This window comes from Benincasa hispida, chromosome 12 (genome assembly GCF_009727055.1).
Source record: "Benincasa hispida cultivar B227 chromosome 12, ASM972705v1, whole genome shotgun sequence".
Taxonomy (NCBI): Eukaryota; Viridiplantae; Streptophyta; class Magnoliopsida; order Cucurbitales; family Cucurbitaceae; genus Benincasa; species Benincasa hispida.
The window spans coordinates 8,052,152-8,070,808 of NC_052360.1; the positions used below are offsets into that span (position 1 = coordinate 8,052,152).

General features: G+C 34.8%; 1 protein-coding gene across 3 annotated transcripts; it reads left to right on the forward strand.

Moving 5' to 3' along the window:
* The first annotated feature begins 12,439 nt into the window (after positions 1-12,439).
* LOC120068162 (UDP-N-acetylmuramoyl-L-alanyl-D-glutamate--2,6-diaminopimelate ligase MurE homolog, chloroplastic) lies at positions 12,440-18,329 on the forward strand. 3 transcript variants are annotated; one of them, XM_039019866.1, is made up of 7 exons: positions 12,441-14,414; positions 14,688-14,804; positions 15,005-15,180; positions 16,286-16,431; positions 16,721-16,963; positions 18,002-18,049; positions 18,146-18,329. In XM_039019866.1, the coding sequence occupies exons 1-5, from the start codon at positions 12,533-12,535 to the stop codon at positions 16,737-16,739; spliced, it is 2,340 nt and encodes a 779-aa protein (XP_038875794.1). In that variant the 5' UTR covers positions 12,441-12,532; the 3' UTR covers positions 16,740-16,963; positions 18,002-18,049; positions 18,146-18,329. The 3 variants fall into 3 exon arrangements, with proteins under 3 accessions (XP_038875795.1, XP_038875794.1, XP_038875793.1); XM_039019865.1 differs by having other exon boundaries at positions 18,002-18,329; XM_039019867.1 differs by lacking the exons at positions 16,286-16,431; positions 16,721-16,963; positions 18,002-18,049; positions 18,146-18,329 and having other exon boundaries at positions 12,440-14,414; positions 14,884-15,024.
* The last annotated feature ends 328 nt before the right edge of the window (positions 18,330-18,657 follow it).

Sequence of the window (18,657 nt, forward strand, 5' to 3'; positions counted from 1 at the left end):
GTCATAACCAAAGTTTCCCAACTGTTTGGCAAAGAAATCAATAAGAACAAATCTTGCAATTCATCATCAAAATAAATCTTCATAGTAGCGATCTTATTAATAATATCCTGAAAGGCACTCAAATGCTCAAAAACAAACTTCTCGCCCTTCAATTTCAAATTAATAAGTTGCTTGATCAAAGAAGCTTTGTTATGTGCGGTCTTCCTTTCATAAAGGCTTTCTAATCTCTTCCACAAATCATATGAGTTGGACTCCTTAGACACATGGTTGAAAATACTAATATCAACCAACTGTCTAATAGTCACCAAAGTTTCTCTCTTTAACTTTCTCTAATATGTTTCTTCCATTTTCTCTGGTTTTATGGATTTAGAAATTGTGTCATCTGCTTTTGTGGTTGTTTCAATTGGTTCAAATAATATTTGCAATATAACAAATCCTCCATCATTGGTCTCTAGATGAAATAAATGGTTGGTGTCAATTTTATCATTGAACTATTTCCACTATTACTAATAGACTCCATAACAATGATTAAATTAAAACCCCTATTTTGGTACCAACTGATAGAACCCAAACAATATAACAACAATCCACTAGGATTTTCTCCAAAACAATAAACCAAATAATTATTCTCTAAAATACCACAAATAAATCACTAAATAATCATCAAGCGATCAAACAACAATAAACCACCAAATTATGGAAGACTAAAAACAAAGAGCACATTCGAATTATACGTGGAAAACCCCTTCGATGTGAAAAGTAAAAACCACAGGACTTGTGAGGAGTCCACCTTTGTCAAGTTCTCTTATTATGATAAAATTGAGGGAAAATAACCCAAATAAGTCATACAAAGGTTCACAACCCACCAATACTTTCATACATAAAAGATCAACACTTGAGAGATAAAAAAGAATGAAAATCACCTAGTTTTACAGGTTCTATTCGACAGTGACTATGGACAAACCATTCTCCAAACAACAATCCAACCACTCAAATCGAGGCCCTATGTGTCCCAAATAGGCTGACCAAATTTCAGCACAATCTAATGATTCAAACTCTGGCAATCAACAACTTTGTGGAAGTTGTAGTTGAAAAATTGAACTATTGTCTTTCTCTCCAGTTTTCTGCCTCTTTTTCACTCTTTTTTTCTCTCCTTAGTTCATCCTCATATCACATTAAAGAAAACCTAGAGCTTACAATATGAGCCAATCTAAAAAGTATCCCAAATGGGCTCACAAAACACAAGTTTAAAATAAAATCTCGTTCGTGCAACGAGTAGGCTGGACACCTAAAACAACATAATGGTTTTGTTCCTTCTTCCCAATTAATATTTGGTTCCCATAAACCACACCTCAAGATTATCAGAGAATAGGATTGTAGAATTGTAGTGGGGTTGATTTCAATCAAAAGGGAGAATCGACCATTTCGTCTGAGTCGTCAAATGAGAGTACGAATTTCTTTCCCTTTTCTCTGTATTTTTTAAGCATGCTTAACCTAGGATCGATCTTACAGTAGGCTATTTTTTGTTTTTGGTCTCTGTAATTTTTTTGAAATTTTCCATTGTATTGGTATTTTAGAATACCTAAATTGATAATAAGTAATGGTCTTGTATTCTTCCACTGCATTAGGATTTTCAACCCTACAGCTTGTAGTCATCAAATGTTAAATGTTGACACCGTCTTGAATTACGTTTATTTTGGGTATTTGTCATTCCAATCCTCTTTCAAATTGTGATTGACAAAGGAACTTGGGCCAATCTTTTGAACTTTGCTTCAAAGTCAATGCTTTAACATCCGACAAAAACTCAAAGAATAAACTAGGTAGAAGTTCACTCAAAAAACAAACTCTTTTGTTGACTTCACAAAATTTTAAACTCACACTTTTTGCTTTTCTCTCATTTTTTCTATAGACTGCGTATTACTTACATGTTTTTCTCCATCATACATTTCTATTGTTTTTGTGTTAGTCCCATGCCTCTTGTTTTCCAACTCACACAAGTTTACTTATTTTAGAAGCAATGACACAACAATAGGATTAAAAGTTCCTTTGGGCTCTAATAGACTTAACAATGTTAGCACAAAGCATGCTAGTTTCAAGTTCGCTTCCATATACTTTCTCTACTCCACTACCACTGTCTAGGGGTGTTCAAAAAATCCGGTAACCCGACCAACCTGGACTACCCAACCCAAACTGCAAGGGTTGGGTTGGGTTAAAAATGTTAAAAAATATTAAATTCGGGTTTGTCTCGGGTTACCCCATTTTAGGGTCGGGTCAACCTGACCCGACCCGAATATATATATAATATATAATATATATATATATATAAGTATTTTAAAAGAAGTCAAATTAAAAAAAAAAAAACTGGTGACACCAAGCCCGGCCCAACTCGAAAATTTTGGGTTGGGTTGGGTTGGGTTGACCCTCCAAAAAAGAACTAATAGGGTTCATTATTAGCCAACCCGAAATTTTGGGTTGGTCCACAAAAATCTTCTAACCCAGCTCAACCCGGACTATGTACACCCTTACCATCACATGCTTCTCCAGAAATAAGTGTTTCAATAATATTATTAAGATCATAGTCATGTGAGTCCTTATAATCTAATGACTTACTAGACAAAACATTATGAGTATGCATAGGCATAACATTATCAAGCTTCTTTTTACTACTTCTCACATTATCAAAGTGATCAAATATGGTTGGTAAACTAACCTTTTCCACTAATGTGTTGAATTTGGCACTAGATTTAGATTTAGTTTACCTTGAAGATCTTCTTTAGAGTTGCCTTTATATCTTGATGGTAACGTGTACCATTTCTTCCAATCCTCACAAGGTCAAATATCTTCTCAATTTGCAAGCACATCGACAATCTCCTCATTAAGTTCTTTGTAGAATCGATCCATGACAGCTTCTTCATCCCCATATATGGTCATCTCCTCAAGTAATAACAACATCTTCTCATGGTAATTGTTCACACTTTTTCTCCCTTGCTTCAAAGTTTGCAATTTGTGGAAGGATTTAGGAACAAAATGCTTTTTCATGAGAATCTTGATTTTTTTTTTCTATAAAGGACTTGAATGGTTTTCACTTCTCCTCTTTTTGGAAAATAAATGAGTCCACCATGTCAGTGCATATTCTTCAAATGTAGAAACGATAAGCTTTACCTTTCCCTTTTCGCTATAGTGGTTGTGATCAAATATTGCATCAATTTCCCCCTCCCAAATAAAATATTCATTTGGATTTGAAATATTTGCAAAGAACAATGGAGGATTGTTTCGATCAACATGATGGTCATTTCTTGATGCTCTTCTTTGTGTGTGAATTGCTGCAAAAAGATGTTAACATAAAGAAATATTGGACCTCACTATCACTACCTCACATATTTCACTCAAAGATGTAAGATCATTCGTGTTTACGCTCAAAGATGTAACACTCCCTCATAAATGTGAAAAATCTTGCAGAAAAGTAGCCAAGAGTTTTCCATACCGAGTATTTAAAGAGAAAGTCTTGAACACAGAAGCTAGATTAATGTGAAGTATTGACGTTGTAAAACCTCAAACCTATTTTACTGATTAATTATGCTTAAGTATGTGACTATAAGTTAATGATCTTGGGTTGGTTGAAATAATACGAAGGTATAATGAGAATGTATGAAAGGATAAGTGGAAGGGAAAAAATATTCTAAGTATGGGATATTAAGCTCTCGGGTGAGATGAAGGGAAATTAGTACTTAGAAGAATAACATAGAGCTTGATGCGGCAAAGTCGAGTCAAGCTATGTGACCAGTCATCTAAAGCTATGCGGTCGGGTATTTAAGAAGAGAAAATTTTGGTTAAGTATGACCCATAATAGATGCAAACGGCCACGGAAGTTGAGTTGGCTATCGAGTGAGTAAAGTGTTGGCCAAGGCTGGTAGAAGGTGCATGCGACCAATTTCATCTGATGTAAGTAAAGGTTAAATATAGGCAGCATGCGAGCAGTCGAGTCACCTAGACGAACGCTCCAAGTGATGCTAAGGAAGAGTGTTAAGATGGGTGTGAGGTGATGACTGACTGAGAGGCTTAGAGGTTGGCAGGTAAGGCTGCCGTGAGCATTAGGTGATGTCATAAGGAATGGTGTCGCATAGATGATGCGACGAGGTATGTTATGGAGATTATTCAAGGGAAGATGTTCGGATAAGGCTTGTGAAAGTGCCTAAGACAAGATTATATGATTGAAGATTAGAGTTAAACAAAAATCAATAAGAGGCTTAAATGGTCGCAAGCCCTATGCGATGAAGTTAAGTGGAAAAGTTCAGCTTAATCACTTAATGAGTGGGACATGTGTCAATATTAGAAATGTTAACTAGGGGTTATGGGCCAGGTGGCATTTAATTAAGATAAGTTTACATGCAAACTTAAGTATAAATAGGCTTTGCGAAAAAGAAATCTATTTATCTAATGTGTACATGTTTAAGGAAGATGATTACTGCCACTTGAAGTTCAGAAGGTGGTGAAGAGTTCTTGGGTAAGCACGAGAGATTAGAGAATTTCCAGCATATCCGAAGGAATTTGAAGCTCAAATTCTAAGGTAAGAAATTTAAGATGTTTATGAGTAAGTTCTTATAAAGAAATTTAGTTAAATAATGGCTGGATTTAAGTTATGAATTTATAAGTTGAAATCTGGAATAAAATGATGGGCGAACAAGCATACAGTTGCATCCGAAGAATAAGCAAACAGCTGACTCAACAAGGTTTGCGGCGATGAGAGTACGCGATTAGTGAGGGTTTATGCGACAGAAGGAAGTTGTTGCATAAGGTGTGCATATAGAGTGAAGTGTGAGGCTGCGGAATGGGGTGGTCAGTAGCCGAGGCATGCTGAAGGAGACGTGCAACAGAAACTTGTCGCATAGGCACGATAAGTGTGTCCTAACACCTGAGCGAACACCTGTAAGCAAGGGTTGCCATTATTCAGCCAACTATAAGGTAAATTGATTAAGTATTAATGATGCAATGAGATGAGTTGAGATACGATGAGTTGAGTTAGACTATGCGATGATAAGTTAAGAGAAATGTCTAAGTTTAATGATAAGTTCTAATATTAAAGTTAAGCTAAAAATAGAGATAGTCTTATCAACCAAAGGTATTTATGGATGTCGCAGGCAAATGTAAATAGAGAAAGTCTATAACCCTTTGTGGAAATAGCCTAGGACTGTGAATGACATGTTTTATGAATGTTTTTCTTATTAAATGGTTTCAATGCATATTTAATGATGAATGTTTTACTTAAGAGTTTTCAAAGCGTGATGTATGTTTAAGCTTGAAGGTTTGCATATGTTTTTCTTAAAGAGGTTTTCAACACATAGACTATTTGCCATGCGATGAGTTTTCACGAATTGAAGTATGAGTATAAAGAAAAGATGTGAACGCATAGTCTTTTCTTTTTCAGAAGTTTGAAAGTGAGTTTATGATGAGTTTAAAGAAAAACCTTGAGTTTTAAAAGTGATTTATGTGTTACTTAAGCTTTGATGAGTAGAACCATGATGATTTAGGATGTTTTCATGATGTTTAAATGACGTGTTATGATGTGATGATGAAAAAGCTCGATACTAAAGGTATGAAGGTATCCGGGTCCCTGATACCTAAGGTATGACGATATCCAAGGTATTACCATGTGCATGTAGGTACTATGATATTGACGCCGAATGTGTTGAGATTACTCCACATTAGCTAAGGTTTCGACATTGAGAGATTGAACAAAAGGGTTCTCTCTCAACTAAGGCCAAGGAATGATGTTTTAAATATATATGTTGGTGATGTGTAAGAATGACGTTTTTATGATGTTCTTAATGTAAGTTGAGGTTTGAGTTTCAGATGTTTTACAAACCTTGAGTTTAGAGATGCATGTTGTTTCTTGAGTTGATGTTTCAGTTGATTTTTAATAAGAATGATTTTCTAAAAGTAAGTCACTCATTGGGCTAGTAGCTCACCCGTTCTAATGTTTTCTTTTTCTCCAAGTAGTGGTCAACCCCCCAGAAGGTAGTTGTTCTGTTGTCTGCCACTCAGGTGCAAGTTTTGAAGAAAGAAAAGGAGAATTCTAGGTTGTTGAGTTTGTCTTATAAACAAATCATTATTATGTACATATTAGGGACAAGAGATGGTAGGAATAAGACCCTACTATAACGTATATTTTATGTTAGTATATATATAAGTTTGAGTTGTTTCTGATGTATGTGTATGAGAACGTATATGCTAAGTCTATGAGAAAAGGTTATGAGAGGGTTAGGATGTCAAAAGAGGGTTGGTATCTAATGTCTTCATATCATTTCCTGGATAAGGAAGGAAATTTGGGAGAGGATGTGACAAATGCTCAAACAAAGAAACAAGTAGAGTGAACAAAGGATAAGAAATTAATAATCAAGAACCTTATATTCAAGATCCACAAACTAGAACAATAAACAATAAGAATAAGATATTTAGAATTAAGAATCTAACATTCAAAATTCAAGAATTATAAATATAAGATTAATAAAGAACAGAAAAAACAACTAAATAATAGTGATAAGGAACGAAACAAAGATATATGATTCAAGAATCTAAGCACAAATTCCGTCAAACCCCAAACTGAAACTTAGATCATTTTAAGGGTTTAATCTTGAAAAGAAAAGAACAACTTTTAAAATATCTAAATCTTCTTTAGGAAATTCAAAAGCTTGTAGCTCATGAGAATTTTGTTGTTCATCTTGACCTACTTGCTTGATATTTTTTTTAAAAAAGAGAAATTTCAGACTCCACCGCCGATTCTCACCCACCAACTCACTTCAATTTTTTATTTTTTATTTTTATTTTATTTTTTTAATTTCCCTTCCAATCACACAACCCTAATCTTTTGATTCTTTCTTGGAAAATTTTTACGGATAAAAAAAATGTCAAGTTGAATCCTAAGTAACTAACCGAAGTGGGCTTGGTGGCCTAGCTGTTGGGTGGATCGAAAAGCACTACGGGGGACTCTCTCAACATCTATCAGTAGAGCTATCGCTACAGGTGAAAGTGCCTGCTCATCCATCTTCATTCCAAAGGCGGTTTCCACGGTCATGAGCTCTTGTGCTGAGTGAAATCTCTTTTCTGACCTTGATTTACCCTGCGGGAAGCGCGAAGAGCTAAGCCACTAATGTCTTGGCGAAGGTTATACCTCAGAAAGTCAGCGAATCAAAAACATTTATAAAAAATAACAAAAAAAAAAAAAGCACATTGATAGACTTCTATCAACGTCTAATACACTTTGATAAACCTCTATGAAAGAAGATTAAAAATTTCCTATTTTATATAAATAGTTTCTCTTATTTTTTTATTTTTGAAAACTCCATTTCTCTCTCTCTTTTTTTCTTCCTTCAATGTTTTATTTTCCATTCTTTGATTCCAATTTCATCACTTCCTTTCTTTTTTCTTTCAATTTTTTTCCATTCTCGATTTTCAAATTGCCACTTCTCTTCCCTACTTTCTTTTTACAGACAAAATCAAAACTTCAAAGAATCAATGTGATCTTTTTTCATCCAAGACATTCAGAAGAACTGAACACAAACTCCTAATTAATGGATTAAATAAATCAAGCAAATAAAGAAAAATAAATAAAAATGCAAGTTTCAGACTCATCAATAAAAGGTAATATTCATAGGATATATTCGATTTAGAGCATCTATGCTCTTATACCAAATGATACGAAAATCCTAGCAATTCGAATTAGAGACCCTTTTGGAATGATAATCTCTAATTCTCAATCACTAAAACCCTAAATCGTCTGGATTTCAACCCGAAGGATTGGGTTAGATGTGGATTGCATTTAGATCAAATATCTACAAATAAGATGATCAATCCCACTTGAATGTTCTTGGCATGCAACTCAACACATGAATTACAAAATTTAAGAAGCTCTCGACTAATCTTGAAAGAAAAAGCTCAAATGCTAAGTTCAACTCATCGAAAACTTGTCCACTCAAACAACCTAATAGCAAGACTTAAATAGCCTCCCAATAAATACCCTAATGTATCATAGTAAAAAGATAAAATTACCCCTACTTAAATGTCATGTAAAGGATAAAATTGGAAAGAACTAAACTTAGATTAAGATTATTAAATCAAATTTAATTAATAATTTGATGTCTGGGCAATTTATATCACTTAGGGTTGCCCTCGGTCATCCCCCTATGAAATTTTGATCGCAAATTTACGTTCCATCAATAATTTCAAGCCTAAGCTTCGACCTTGACTTTTTCCTTCAATTTGGTCTCCTCGGCCTCGTCCTCGGCCTTAGTAGTCTCGGTATCTACTCTTTTCTCTAACTTGGTCTCCTTGGCCTTCATATTGGTTGTCTTAACCTTTGCTCTTCACTTCAAATTGGTCTTTTCGGCCTTCATATTGGTTGTCTCAACCTTTGCTCTTCACTTCAACTTGGTCTCCTCGGCTTCGGCCTCAGCCTCTGTAGCCTCGACCTTTGCTCTTCGTTTCAACTTGGTCTCATCGGCCTCAGTCTCCGTAGCTTCGGCTTTTGCTCTTCACTTCAGCTTGGTCTCCTCTTCCTCGGCCTTGGTAGCCTTGACCTTTGCTCTTTGCTATAGCTTGGTCTTCTTGGCCTTTCCCTTTGCTATTCGCTTCAACTTGGCCGTCGGCCTCAAAATTGGTTGCCTTGGTCTTGGTCTCAGTTATCTTCATCTGAGTTTTGTTCTCGTCCTTCTTACTCGTGCTCTGTAAGGTATGTAGATTATTAGTAGAACACTGTCTTCCCCACAGACGGCGCCAACTATTAATGTCAAATTTTGGACAGAGGTGAACACACCTGACCTTCATGTAACACTAATAGTGAATTTGTTTGAAAGGGAGAAGAATGTGGTCTACAAAAGAGAAAGTCTGCACATCGGTGTGGTGCTTGCCACACACACTCCGATGCTTAAGTCAAAAAGTGAAAGAATGTGGAAGATAGAGAGTTTGAAAGTCAGACTCAATTTACCTCATATGAAGTTATAATGATGTATTTATAAAGAAGGTGACCTAGGGTGTTCTCTAGAGTTTCCAAATTACATTAGGATAATTAGATAATCGATCAGGCCAAGTAGTGCACTCGGTTTCATATTTGACTTGGGCTCGAGGCCAAGTGTCTCCATTAGGTTATATCTTGGGTCTAAGATGCTACGTTGGGCTGGAACATGCGTAAAACATGTCCCGTTAGATATTTAGAGAGGGTCGACCTCGGCCAGGGATCGAGGTCGAGGCTGCTAACTTAGACCAGGGCCAAGTTTGCCCCCTTTTCATAGGCCCATTTCGATCTTTAGTTGATACTTCTAACCTATATCATGCTTCTTCTTGGCATTAGTATTCTTAAACGTCAATTATATTCTTCGGTCCAAAATCACCCATAACAATATCAGTTAACAATATTTGAGAATTTGGTTTCTACGGTTAAAAATTTGTGGATGCAATTATAACCATCAGTATTATTTATGGATGCATGATTTGTTCAATTCACCTTTAATTATAATAGAACGATAAAGCTTGGTCTTTAACCAACTTAGAATTCTAGGAAAGCTTTCAAGATTAATATACAAAATAATATTTTAACATTCTTATCTTTGTTTTTTCTTCCAAAGATTTTCACCTGTGTCTTACTTTCAGACATTTGTTGCTCAACAATTCTAACTTACTATTTTTTTTAAAAAGGATTTATTATTATTAACTTTTAACATATATACATATCTACGCATTAAAATAATCCATTCTTTTTCAGTTAAATAATTATTGGACAAGGATTACACAATTGGTATTTTACCTGTTAGCATAATTACTTTAGATCTATATTGAATAGATAAACCTTAAGATCATTCATGCCAAATTGTCAAGAATAACATACCAAATTTCATTACAAAATTGATGGCAATAATTTTTAATTCCCTAAGTGAGATCTCTCTTTAGATAGGATTCAAGAAAGACTTAAGTGCTTATTGTTTTGATATATTGGGGACCATAGCCCTAAGCTCTCTTTATATACTAGTTCAATTATGGTTCCCATTAAACCCTTTTTAACTATAAATGAGCATCTATCAATTAAGTTCATACTCAATTAGGAACCTAGGACCCTAGTTAATTAGATCACATGATCTACTAAGCTTAGAATCAAATGGATGATAAATTTCAGTCTTAACTATGGAGCTACATTTGGATTTATCCTATGAATTTTTTTTTACAACATCAGTTAAAAGACAATTATAAAAAAATAAGATTGAGAAACTATTTTGGTCTCTATACCATCATATATCAAATTTTAGTCTCTACATTTTCATCTTAAATTTAATCTCCCAAACTTAATTTTTTAATCAAAATTAGCTAAATTATTATTATTATTATTTTCAAACAAGAAAATATAATACATGAATACATTTTCAAAATTTATAGTAAATTTTTTTTGAAAAAGTCAACAATAAACATGTAATAGGAACTAAGCTTAAGATTTTCTAAAATCATAAGAACTGAAATTAGACATTTAAAAGGATAACGACTAAAATTTAACAAACTTCATATATATGGACTAAAATGATAATTTTTTGAGAATAATAATAATAATTTGTGATTTTTACATAAAAAAATCATATTTGGTCATATGTTTTAAAAAAATGTCTTTAATTTTGATTTTTTTTCACTTTTAGTGTTATTAGATAATAAAAAGTTTTTGAAAAAATCAACAATAAATTGTAATAGGAACTAAACTTAAGATTTTCTAAAATTATAGGAACTAAAATTAGACATTTAAAAGGATAACGACTAAAATTTAATAAACCCCATATATATGGACTAAAATGATAATTTTTTTAGAATAATAATAATAATTTGTAATTTTTACATAAAAAAAATCATATTTGGACATATGTTTTCAAAATGTCTTTAATTTCAATTTTTTTTCAATAAAGGCTTTTAGTGTTATTTTTGGACAAATTTGCCATTTTTTTTCTTTTCTAATTTTGATTTTCATCAAGTGTGTAATTATGTTTTTTTTACTAATGAGCCACCTTTATTTTCCTATTTTCAAAGTTCCTTTAATAATGGGGAGAGAAATATATTTATTATGAAAGGATAAAATGAATTTAAAATGATTTTTTTCCGTTTTTATTTGAAGAGAGAAAAACGATTTAATATTTTTTTTTCTATTTTCGATTGGAGAGAGAAAATGCATTATTTTATTTTCCATTTCACGGTTTCTAGCATCTTTTAGTTTTTCATGTTTGGTTTTTAATGTTATATGATATATATCCTTGTTTGTTTTGAGTATTATATATTTTAATGCAATATATTCCATTATTTATTTAGTTTATATACTAGATATTTATGTATATACTTAGGTATCACTTTTGACGGTAATACATTCCTCCGATGTTTTGATATGTATGTTAATACACCTTGAAACATTGTCAATATACCTTGGAGCATATATAAAATTAAGAGTAGATTTTATAATATTCAAAGTTAAGACTAGATATTACAATATACAAAATTAAGGGTATATATTGTTTAATCGAAATTCTTTATCATTTATCCCATGATATATAAACCACATATTGATTAAATATTGACATAAATCACCGTATATGTCAAATAAACAAAGTTATGTACTATAGTATATGATTCATATATATCGAATAAAGAAATGCATATTGACTTGGGGATTTATGACATATATATTTAGGGTTTAAAAAAAAGAGAAGAAAATTTATCATCAATCTTGGTGCGACGGATCTGTATAGACATCACGAACAAAGTTCATTTTCATCTCTCCATCTTCATAGGGGGTTTTATAACACATAACCCACAATCTTCATTTATTCTTCTTTTTTAGTCATGGTCGCCACAGATCTCTCTCCCCATGCTGTCGACCGGATCTACTCACCTCGTCGTCATCGATCAAGTTTGCTCACCCGTTGTGCCGTTGACTGAATCTGCTTGTCTCGTTATCGTCAATTCGCCACATGTCGTCTGCACCGTTGATTCGTCCCACAATGTTCATGTCATCTCATGTTGTACTGTCAGTTCACCCCACATTGGTTGTCTCTAACTATCGGATCTACTCATTCCATGACATCCGTCTCCTGCCTGTAACTCAGGCTGCTGGAAGAAGAAATAAGAGGAAAAGGGAATGAGAGGAGAAGGTAAGGAGGAAGAAATGGTGTGAAGTTAAAATCTAAATTGTAAATAATCGCTGACATTAGTGGAAAAATAAAGTTCAATAGGTCTTTTTTGGTTAAAAAAAAATGAAATATTCAAAACCTTAATATAAGATATCCCTTATTTTTATAGAAACCCCTAATAATTTCTAAAAGGCCAAGTATGAAGATCAAGGGCCCATATTTTGCTTAGTAGCAAATGGATCACAAGAAAGGCCAATTCCAACAACCGGCCCACTTTAACATACGGCATTGTTTCCAAAATTCAAATCGTTATCCGCTTGAATCATCCTCCCTCTCCGTCGGAACCACCGAGTTACTGCTGAGACTTCGGTCTGAAAATCTCCATTTCCATGGCTTCAACTTTCACTTTCTGTCCATTTCCTCTCATTATCTCTCCTCGCCCCAATATTCCATCCCTAAGATCTCAATTTCACCGCCAATATCTTCCCACCCTTCGAATTCTCCGACCTTCAGTTCCTTCCGCCATCGGGCCGGACGGCAAATTCTATCCGGACCCGGCCGACGACGAACCGCCGGAAGCTCCGGAAGATTCTGGCCATGGAGTTTCAAAGTTTCAGCAGATATACCGCCAGGCGGCTCGTGCGAGGAAGCTTCAAGAGGAAGATTTTAAGAAGCATCAGTCTACTTATCTTTCGGCCATTGCTGACGTTGAGGATGCTCCTGAGAATGCGGAGTATTTGAATTCGGAGAGCTCGGGTGATGATTTATTCGGTGAAATTGACAAAGCTATTGCTCTGAAGCGGAAGGAGTTCGTGAAGCAGGGGCTTCTCAAGGCTAATCCGAAGAAAGAAAAGGCGGTTGAGAAAGATGATATTGAGGGCATTGATGAGTTGGAAACTGAGGAGGTCGCGGACTTGGAGGAGATTAACGAGCTTCGGGGGCTTACAGTGATTTCGGAGGACGAGGATGAGGACGAGGACGAGGTTGAAGATGGGCCTAGGAATTTAGATGACAATGTAAGTGAATTAGGTGGTCAGGATGAACTATCTTCTTTTAATTCTTTTGATGTGGATTTTGATAGCTATGGAAAAGTTAAGGCTAGGATAGTGGAACCTAAGTTCAAAATGACTTTAGCCGAGCTCTTGGATGAAAGTAAGGTCGTTCCAGTTTCTGTTTTTGGCAATTTAGAGATAGAAATTACTGGCATTCAACATGATTCCAGGTTGGTTAGCGCGGGCGACTTGTTTGTGTGCTGTGTTGGGAGGGAAACTGATGGGCACTCGTATTTAACGGAGGCGGATAAGAGGGGTGCAGTGGCTGTGGTTGCTAGCAAGGAGATAGACATAGAAGAAACTTTGGGTTGTAAAGCTTTGGTAATGGTGGAGGATACTAATTCTATTCTTCCTGCATTGGCTGCTTCTTTTTATAGGAACCCCTCAAAGAATATGGCCGTGATAGGAATTACTGGGGCAGACGGTAAAACGAGCACTTCCTACTTGATAAAGGGGATGTATGAGGCAATGGGGTTGAGAACTGGGTTGCTAGGTACAGTGGCCTATTATTTACACGGGGGCAATAAGTTGGAGTCGCAAAGTACAACCCTGGATGCTATTTTGGTCCAAAACTTAATGGCGAGGATGCTTCATAATGGAACTGAAGCGGTTGTCATGGAGGTTTCGTCCGATGGACTTGCTCGTGGCAGGTGTGATGAAGTTGATTTTGATATAGCGGTTTTCACAAATTTGACTAGGGACCATTTGGATTTTCAAGGGTCTGAAGAGGAGTATAGGGATGCCAAAGCCAAGCTATTTAAAAGGATGGTGGATCCAGACCGACACCGAAAAGTTATTAACATCGATGATCCCAATGCACCATTCTTCATAAGTCAAGGAAACCCAGATGTGCCTGTTGTCACCTTTGCAATGGAAAACAAAAATGCTGATGTCCATCCCTTGAAATATGAATTGTCACTATTTGAGACACAGGTTTTGGTTCACACTCCCCAGGGCATACTGGAGATATCATCGGGGTTGCTTGGAAAGCACAACATATACAACATTCTTGCAGCAGTGGCAGTAGGGATTGCAGTTGGAGCACCATTAGAGGATATTGTCAGAGGTGTTGAAGAGGTTGATGCTGTTCCTGGGAGATTCGAGCTGATTGATGAGGAGCAGGCATTTGGTGTAATTGTTGATCATGCTCATACTCCAGACGGTCTATCCCGGCTGCTCGATTCTGTAAGGGAGCTTGGACCGAGGAGGATTATCACTGGTACATTTTCCAGTCCTAATTTTGCTTCAGATATCTTGTGAGGAATTGTATCTAGCAGTGCTAGATTTCTCAACATACAATTAACCATAAGTCACTGCCTTCTGTTTTATTGCATCTGTCATAAAAGCAGCTTGGTATATTGGACTTCTTATTTACCTGATTCACATTCTTTTCTATTAATTTAGCTCTGATTTCTGAATTGTTATAGCCTCGGGATTTATTTGGGGTCTTTGTTTCTTATTTAACTAAAATTCTCGTATTCTGTTTGTGAAGTCTTTGGATGCTGTGGCGAGCATGACAGGGGGAAAAGACCCATGATGACAAAGATTGCATCTGATAAAAGCGATGTTACAATTCTGACATCTGATAATCCAAGGAATGAAGATCCATGTATGTGAACTTTCTAGACCACTAGTAGTTACTAGTTAGCAAGAATCACTTTTAAGTTTTACCTACATAATGCTTGCAGAGGTGCATACGTTATTGTATGAATAACATCATTACTGCTTGTGAATGGCCTCTCTGATATATCTGCATCCATACCGAATGTTTGGTGATCCAATGCTGACACAGAATATTTCATTGATCAGTGGACATCTTGGATGATATGTTGGCCGGTATAGGCTGGACTATGCAGGATTACTTGAAACATGGAGAAAATGATTACTACCCGCCTCTCTCGAATGGTCATAGGATTTTCCTGCATGATATCAGGCGTGTGGCTGTACGTGCTGCTGTTGCAATGGGCGAGGAAGGTGACGTGGTTGTAAGTTACTGTGTCCCCTCCCTTTTGTATGAAGGTCTTATGTCTGAATAGCAACACGAACTTTAGTGGTGAGTCTGGTGACTGAATAACATTCAGATAGCGTTCTTAGTTGAGACAAAAGATAGTTGCAGACTTCTGATGGAATTTCACAATATAAAGCAGATAGACAAATCATAAACTTCAGACAGATTTGAATATAAAGAACTGTATTGTTAACCCAAAAGATGAGAGTAAAGAGGGTTGAAGAGGTAACCTCCCAACTAGTCAATAGGGTTACAATAATCTCTTGAATTGATTTGTATATTAAACATATAATCATTACAAAAAGATTTAAAAAGATTATCATACCTAACTTGCCTTTATTGGAAGTCTCTTGTGCAGTAGTGAAAGATTCAAGTCTCTTGTGCAGTAGTGAAAGATTCAAGTCTCTTGTGCAGTAGTGAAAGTTTCAAGTCTCTTGTGCAGTAGTGAAAGTTTCAAGTCTCTTGTGTAGTAGTGAAAGATTCAAGTCTTTTGTGCAGTAGTGAAAGATTCTTTGTTGGTGCTTTAACTTGTGGATAAAAGGTGTAGGAAACTTGAGAATTACATAATTCTTCACTGGAAGATTCTTTCCTTTATATTTAAAGGGGGGTTGCACAGTGTACACGATGACTCGTCACTTCCATAAGCAATTTATCGATAAAGGCTGTGGGATGAACATATTATTATTGGTTATCTATCTAAAATTCTATCTGAATTATCGTATTAATAGAAGAAAGAGTTGATTACTTAAAATTTTAGTTTTATTTGTAATTCTTCTATTTATGAGCTATAATGTGTTTGTGGCCTAATAGTTAACACCATTCGAGCAACGGTGTGCACGATGATGCATTACTTCCATAAGCAATTTATGGATAAAGGCCGTGACATGAACATATTATTTTTGGTTATCTATCTAAAATTCTATCTGAATTATCGTATTCATAGAAGAAAGAATTGATTACTTAAAATTTTAGTCGCTTTTTGTAATTCTTTTATTTATGAGCTATAATGTGTTTGTGGCCTAATAGTTAACACCGTTCGAGCATCATGTTATTTAATTTTTATCATTTACTGTTTATTGTAGGTGGTTGCTGGCAAGGGCCATGAAACATATCAAATTGAAGGTGATAAAACAGATTTCTTTGATGATAGAGAAGAATGCAGAGAAGCACTACAATATGTTGATGAACTTCACCAAGCTGGAATTGACACAAGTGAATTTCCATGGCGGTAGGTCAAGTGAATTTTAAACTTTTGTTGGCAGAATATATTCAGGAACTCCTCATTTAATGGTTAGCTAGGCTTCATTACTGACTAATAATGAGTTGAGTTTCCTGGGCTCATAAACTGCTTGCTAAAAGTACTAACAAGCAGCCATCCTAAGCTGTTTTGAGCCTTTCGTCTCTCTGTCGTTGTCCAATGCAATGGTTCAGGAACTATAAAATGCACACAATTAAGGCGGATACTAGTCATTTTGTTTCTAATTATGTTCTTTTGTTTGTTTTCTATTGGGATACAGGTTACCAGAGAGTCATTGATATAGGAGGATTGAAGAAAGGAATGGATATTCTGGAAACTGTCCTCGGATAAAATATACTACTGGTGCACTATTGAATTGCTATTACAAATAGTAGATTCCAGTGATTTATCTACAAGAGGCACTTTAAGGACCGTTGGATTTGATTGGTCAGATTGGGGGGAATAATGTACTCCAAATGTCTTCGAAGTTGCTCTGGCCGCCTTGGTTGGATACGCAACAAAGGTAATTAATTATTCTATTGAATCAAATTTGTCATGGCTGTGAGAAACCAAATATCATCTTCAATGATAAATAACAGAATAGCATCTTCCAAATTTATATAGGTCTCGGTCTGTAAGGTAATTATTCAGGTCTGTTGGAAACTATTTTGTTTGAAGCCTAATTTGTAGTTTTCTTACTTTCTGAAAACATTTTCAAAGCCAAATTTTGAAAATTAGGGTATGGATATATATATTTTTAAAAACTTGCTTTTATTTTTAAAATTTAACTTATTCAAACGTGTTTCTAAAGAATGGTGAAAAATTCAGTAAAAAGTTACGAGAAAAAAGCATAATTTTTAAATACAAGAAGCAAACTAATTTAGGCCCGTTTGAAAACAATTCGGTTTTTAGTTTTTTAAAATTAGACTTATTTTCTCATAACTTCTTACTCAAAGTGTCATATTTCCTATGTAAACATTTAAATTCTTAGCCAATTTTCACAATAAAAAACAAATCTTTGAAAACTACTTTCCTTAGTTTTTAAAATTTTGTTTTAATTTTGAAAATATTCCTAAAATGTAGAGAACAGAACATAAAAACCAATAAATGAAAGTGAATGAAAGTTGTATTTATAGGCTTAATTTTGAAAAACAAAAAATCTATAATTATATTGTTACCAACCGGGCCTAATTATTGGCTTTAATAATAACCTCTGGATCTTTGAAACTCTGTTTACTGGGTAGCAGATATAGCTACAGAAAATGAGCTTGAACAAAAATGACATGGGAGATGTGATAGTTGTGATTTGATCGCTTTCGACTTATTATTATCTTACAACTGTATTGTATTGATCGGGTTCATCCTTTGCATTATGATCCCTGTGGGGCTTTGTCCTCCTCAAAGCTAGCGTTCACAAGGTTAACAAAACTTAACTCATTTGGAATGACTCTTTAAGTGTTTTAAGCGTAAAAGAAAACATTTTTAAATCCTTGCAGCTGTGTTTAACTGAATCATTTCATACATGTTTCTCAATTAACTTCTTCAATTCTTCCATTCTCAGATGGCTGCTCAAGTTGGAGATGGAAGTGAAGAATCCGAATCATTGCTTGTAAATCCCTTTGTTAAATGGTTGGTTTGTTCTTTGCATATAGGGGCATGATTTTGAAAATTGAATGTATGATCGAGGGTACTAATGTAATTTTAGGAAGATGATGGGTACTTGCACCGACGTTTGCCCTAACCACATGGCTGGTCTGACGGCAGAGAACACACCCTGCCCTTCATGTCGAGGAATTTTGAGCAAGTTTCCGTTAATCAATTTCCTTAAATATCCACTTAGTTTTCACTATTTGCCATAATGGCCCCTTTTTCCACTTAATTTCACTACACTCACATATAACTACTAACGTTATTTTGCAGGTTGGTCCTTCAATTTATTGTCCTTTTTAAAATAAGGGGGAGACATTTTTTCTTTTAAATAAATAGTGGTGTGTGTATATGTATATATTTAAAATTTTAGCCCAATAATATAGAGTTAGAATTTGATAATTATAATGAAGCAAAACTATTGAAAATATTTACAAAATATAATAGAATTTCAGAATTTATAATAATAGATAATGATAGACACTTATAGAAGTTTATCAGTATCTATTATTGATAGATTCTGAATTGGAAAATTATTTCAAATAGTAAAATTGTTTGAAATATTTGCAA

Coding starts and splice junctions, on each gene's coding strand:
- LOC120068162 (XM_039019865.1), top strand. CDS start 12,533: ATGGCTTCAACTTTCACTTTCTGTCCATTTCCTCTCATTATCTCTCCT. Junction 14,415..14,687: donor ACCGAGGAGGATTATCACTG/GTACATTTTCCA, acceptor CTGTTTGTGAAG/TCTTTGGATGCTGTGGCGAG. Junction 15,181..16,285: donor GCGAGGAAGGTGACGTGGTT/GTAAGTTACTGT, acceptor TGTTTATTGTAG/GTGGTTGCTGGCAAGGGCCA.